The sequence below is a fragment of the Triticum aestivum genome, chromosome 1B, assembly GCF_018294505.1.
Source record: "Triticum aestivum cultivar Chinese Spring chromosome 1B, IWGSC CS RefSeq v2.1, whole genome shotgun sequence".
NCBI lineage: Eukaryota > Viridiplantae > Streptophyta > Magnoliopsida > Poales > Poaceae > Triticum > Triticum aestivum.
In genome coordinates, this window is record NC_057795.1 from 429,441,503 (window position 1) to 429,447,410 (window position 5,908).

The 5,908-nt window shown below is 45.8% G+C and overlaps 1 protein-coding gene across 1 annotated transcript; it reads right to left on the bottom strand.

The window, feature by feature from the left end:
• Window positions 1-2,476: 2,476 nt before the first annotated feature.
• Window positions 2,477-5,590, bottom strand: LOC123128963 (pentatricopeptide repeat-containing protein At2g30100, chloroplastic). The gene is made up of 2 exons (XM_044549087.1): window positions 4,901-5,590; window positions 2,477-3,634 (listed from the first exon to the last, which is right to left on the bottom strand). Exons 1-2 carry the CDS (start codon window positions 5,543-5,545, stop codon window positions 2,861-2,863), a joined length of 1,419 nt encoding a protein of 472 aa, XP_044405022.1. The 5' UTR covers window positions 5,546-5,590; the 3' UTR covers window positions 2,477-2,860.
• Between the last annotated feature and the right edge of the window lie 318 nt (window positions 5,591-5,908).

Here is a 5,908-nt window from a genome sequence, read left to right on the forward strand (position 1 = left end):
GATAATGTAACTTCTGTTGGGACGGGGCCAACTCCAAGAGAGTGGTCATAATGTCTCTAATTGTCGGGCACAATGCTGGTACCACCATAAGCTACAGGCAAAAGAATGTAATGATCCCATTGGGAAACATAGTATAGAACAAACAAAAAATGTCCTATGAACCAAACTCCAGAACACTATGAAGATGTCGATGGGATTAGATTGGATCTTTACCAACTAGAGTTGTAGTGGAAGAAAGAGTTGATGGAGATCGTTGGTGCATATTCTCCCAACTACGATTTACAACCTCCCAACCACGAGAATTTCTCCCTCGAACAAAGATCAAAATCACGATATCTCTACCAGTATCCACGCGTACATAGTCACCGATCTGACAATGCCTCTCCATCCATAACTTAGCCGCATCGAAGAGCTAGAAGGGGTGGAGCGGCCTAATGGCATACGGAACAATTTCCGGTGGAGAACGAGAGAGTGAGAGAGGGGCAACCCTTGCGCCTAGAATTGTGTAATTGGAGGGGTTGCCCCCTCCACTATATATAGGCGTAGGGAGAGGGGGAGACTTGGAGGAGGGCCCCACCCCAACTCTAGCCGCATAAGATAACTTGGCTCCAAGGCAGGGGCACCCACCTAATGGGCCTCTAAGGTCCATGTAGCCAGCCACGCACCCCCCCTTCAGGCCTTCCCCTAAGGCAAACCCATGGCGCCCCTTAGCACTTCCGGGAGGTTCTGAAAAATTTCGGAAGCTTCCTATGCCATTTGGTTCATTTAATCTCCTGGATTTTTTTGATCTCCCGGCTTTGTTCGAAGCTCTTTCGGTTCCCTCTTTGAAATGCTTTTAACATCTCCGAAACTATTCTGGTGATTTTTCTCTCAAGCTCCTGACCCATCTAGTACTCAACACATCGATGACCCTTAAGCGTGTGAATGACGACCCACAAGTATAGGAGATTGCAACAGTCTTCGAGGATAGTATTTCATCTAAATTTATTGATTCGACCAAAGGGGAGCCAAGGAATATTTATAAGCCTTAGCAGTTGAGTTGCTAATTCAACCACACCTGAGAATCACTTCCTTGCAATATATAGCAGTGATAGTAATGGTAACGGTAACAGTAGTAGTTTTGGTAGCAAACTGAGCAGCAGTAGTAACTTGAGCAAGGACAATAGTACTAAAGCGTAGGCATGGAGTAGCGATGGATATTTAGATGAGATTTCAATATGTAACCGTTACAATTTAGAGCGACACACAATAGCTCTAATTCATCAATCATATGTAGGCATGTATTTCGTATATAGTCATACATGCTTGCGATAAGAACTTGCATGACGTCTTTTGTTCTACCCTCCCGTAGCAGCGGAGTCCTAATGTAAACTAAGGGTAATTAAGAAGCTCATTTTAATAAAGAATTGGAGCGAAGCATTAACACATAGTGAATACATGAACTCCTCAAGTTAAAGTCATCCTGTCAATATCCCAATCATTGTCACCTTGGGGTCTAAGGTTCAGAAAGATAACGAGTGCATACAACTTGTAGGTAAAATCAACATCTCATATATATTCATGAAAGCATATATGTTCATATCTGAAATCATGGCACTCGGGCCCTATTGACAAGCATTAAGTATAGCAAAGTCATAGCAATATCAATCTCAGAACGCAGTGGATATTAGGGATCAAGCCCTAACAAATTGACACGATTACATAAGAAATCTCATCCATCTCCATCTACCTCTAGTATGCCTACTAAGGAATTGCTCACACATGGTTGTGAGCATCATGAAATTGTTGATGGAGAACGGTTGGTGATGACGACAGCGACGAATCCCTCTCTTCGGAACCTCGAACAGACTCCAAATTAGGGCTTCTGATGAAGAACAGGAGGTGGCTCCATATCGTAAAACGCGACGAAACTTTCTCTCTGATTCTTTTTCTTGGGAAGACGAAACTTATAGGCTTAGAATTAGGTCAACCGGAAGTATGTGGAGGCAACAACTCCAACAAGCCACCAAGGCACGCCCTGTGGCTTGTTGCCCATGGTGGCCCCCCTCTCGTACTTCTTTGCTCAAGTATTTTTTTATTTATTTCATAAAAAACCTCCGTAAAGTTTCGTCCAATTCTGAGAAATTTTATTTATGCAAAAAAAATAACACCAAAGTAGTTCTACTGAAAACAACATTAGTCTGAGTTAGATTTGCATGTATAGATTAAACTTGCATTTGAAGTTGGCCACGTATTAGATTGAGTTTTCAGTAAATGCTGCCAAATTTCTTGAGATTCTTCCCGTGAACACTCGTATCATGTTTTTAGGAGGAAGCACCAGATACATTTCACCCATGTGCCAGTCAGATTCCTACCCTAGTGGACCTTTGAAAAGGCAACAGAGATTTGTTCTTCATCTCAAATAACTTCCAGCAACTGTTTAGGCCATAAAAGAGGCACCCAATTTCAATGATTTCATGTTCAAAAGGCACATCAGGATCAACAAAAACAGAGAAGGGCTACGTACAAGATTACGAAGACAACTGAGGTATATCACAACTTTACAAGTTTCTTTTTGTTCAACTATATACACGTAATGTTTCGTAAGAGGTATATGCTCCCCTACAGCAGCTAGCGCCCTCCATTCCACACAACTGGGGATGGTACACTGAAAATTTACATTCATGTAGTCTGCTCAGACAATAAGACAGCAGCTCTGATGGGGGTGAACGCTCATGGGGAGCTCCTTTCCGGTCAAAAATATACAAGGAACCATGATTGTGCATCAGTTGGTTCACCGTAGTCGGGACATTCTACACCTAATCGAAGCCATGAACACGTCTGAAGCACCCACAGATGATTCAAGGCTTTGTCGAGACCCTCACAGCATGCGCATCATCCACAGCTTGAATTTCCGTACATACAGATATAGGACGCACGGTGCGATCAGATCTGTCTCAGATAGGCGCTTGCAGAGTTTCATGTATGATTCTAGGTTGCCGGATTCCTGTATGTTTCTCTGCAGTGCAGTCAGTACAGCCGCTCTGTCCAGGTAATCAGGAGATACGCCCATATCAAGCATCCGCAAAAGTGTTTCCGAGGCATCCAGATAGAAACCACCTTTAAGGTAGCCTCGCAGGAGCCATGACATAGACTTCTTCCTTCTTCCTGCACTGGTTGACTCGACTCCTGCAAGCAATCGTCTAACAGCAGCAGCTTCCCCTTGAGAAGCACAAATGGCCAAGACAACATCATAGAGCTGTGTATCAGGTTCCCTACCAACAAGCTTCAATTCCCAAAGTTGGCGCTCAGCTTCTAAGCCACAACCAGCGCAAGTGTACAATGAAAGGAGCCTCTCGTGCACAAGTCCTAGAACCTCACTGCTGCCTTCCTGAAGTGCCCAATTTGATAAAAGAACACCATCCCCTAATAATTTGGATTGATAATTCTCGATGTTGCGCATGCTCTCAGCATCCAGTTTGGCAATTGAGCCATCCTTCACTGACAGATTCAACTTACGCAATGCCTTTGAGAATTCCTTTTGCTCTTTAACCAAGGCAGTCAATCCAATAAGATAACTATATACTTCAGGTTTCAGCCCACTCTCTTTGAACTCAATGACCAATTTAACAGCATCTCTGTAGTCCCCGTCCATCTATCAAAACAAAAGTAACACAGAACATTAAAAAACAGGAGCTAAGATATATGAGACTGGTATCAGAGACAGAAAGAGCATGGAACGGTGTTTATAAGCAGCTAGGGTTGAGTGCTTAAAGTTATCACACAGTTTCTAGACAAAAGAAATGGATGTGTGGTAAGTTGGTAAAAATTATCCGTAAGACTTCTAGTAGAAATCACTGCATCAATACAGTTTGATTTATATGCACCAATACGATAGTTCAAAGCTATCCAAACCCAAACATAGTCGCTCATTTTGAAATACTAGAGACTCATCATACCAAGATAAAAGTCAAAACATAACAAAAAAATGCAAACTGTGTACTACTCCGGTATCAAAATGTTTATGATAGTCTTTGGCTTGTACTGTATGTTGCTAACAGAAGCACATAGGTTTAGGATAAGGACCATAAAACGAAAATCAGTTGGCAAGTACAGAACAAATAAATGACATGACTACCCTTGGTGAATGTTTTGGAGCAACAAGCTGTGGTGCTTCTTCATATGATAATAGTTGACCTCTTATAGATTAGGTGGTGATTTGCAACTGAAATTTTCAATGCTAAAAATGATGATAATAAGTGTAATGTTGGAATATAAACCAGGAAACAAAATAACAACTTTATATGCAAACATGTGATCAGCATGGGAGTCAGGCCTTAGTTTATTGACTGAACCATGTGCTCATAACGTAATAACAAAGGCATGTTATCCTAATACGATAGAATAAGAACATGACACGAGATGAATAAATCTACAAGCAGAATCAAAGATGATCATCTTAAAGTAATATACATGTGTGTCATAACTAATGAAGACAAGACAGCTGTCATCCCAACAACCTATCCAACACGAAAGGTACCATCACACACAGAACAAGTGAAACTAGAAACATTAAAAAAAAAGGTTCCAGATCATGTAAAACTCCAGAGCTGAAGATTGGTTTTCAATAGGTAGTTCTGATAATATGAAATCACCATTTCCAAGCATAGGGTTTTCGATCCGGTTTCCCTTATAAACTGGATCAATTCTCATTTTTTAAATGAGATGTTTAGGTGGGGAGCCTCTCCCCTCGGGTGCCAGTTAAAAAAAAATCCAACCGTAGCCAGGATATGAACATTTTTTTAGCATAGATATGAACAATTAAGAGGCCTCAACAATCAATTGTGTATAAACGATAGGTACAAGCAAGCACAGGACCTGACATGGGTAAAATTGCAGGGGAATGGGTGAAGCCAATTACCATAATCTTCCAGGCGAGGTAACCGACGGGGCCTCCACGCTCGCCGTCATACTCCCCTCCCGCGGCCACGCTCCCCCTCCTGAGCACGTCCCTGACGAACTCAACAGCGCGCGCCCTCTCGCTGCGGTCCCAGTAGAGCGCGACGGCCTTCTCGACGAGGCTAAAGCCGGGGCGGAGGCCGACGCAGTCCATCTCCCCCAGGAGCGCGGAGACGTCGGAGACGTCACCCCCGGCCCCCACGAGGCGCTCGATCCAGCCGCAGGCGATGGCCGTCATGAGCTCCATGGTCTCGCCATCGACGCGGTCGGCGCGGCGCAGCCAGTCGAAGACCTCGAGCGCGCAGTAGGCGTCGCGGCCCTCCTGCGCGAAGTAGACGAGCACGAGCTGGAGCTCCCTCGGGGAGAGGTCGGCGAGCGGGGCCTTGTCGTCGGCCGCGGCGGCGGGCTCCCGCTCCAGGTGCTCGATGGCGGCGGCCAGGAGCCCGCCGCCGGCGAGGCCGAGCTCGGCGGCGTCGGCGGGGATGACGTGGTCGAGCCGCACCGAGCGCGGGGGAGGCGGGGGCCGGAGCGAGACGGCGGCGGGGCGCGGGCGGGGGGAGGGGAGGGAGACGTGCGGGAAAGCGGCGGCGCGCGAGGAGAGGGCCATGGGTGGTTACGGGCGGGAGGGCATGGAGCGGGGGCTCGGGAGAGGGGGGAAGAGGAGAGGAGGAGAAGGGGAGACGTGGTTGAACCGAGAGAGGGGGGGAAGGAAACGGGATGGTGATGGTAACTCGGAATGAATGAATGCGTGGGGCAGTCGATGGATGACCAGCGGCGTCGCGTGATGGAGACGGGGAGGCGGAAACGGCTGCCGGAATCACCACCACTGGTTTTAACTTCGACTTTTTCCCTAGTGTTCATTTATCTCTTTCAGTCTTTCTTTTCCGAAAACTTGAGAGCACAATTATTGTCTAGCCAACTTATGATCTTCTTTAGACCAAAATTAAGGACAATAAAAATATGCATGCTT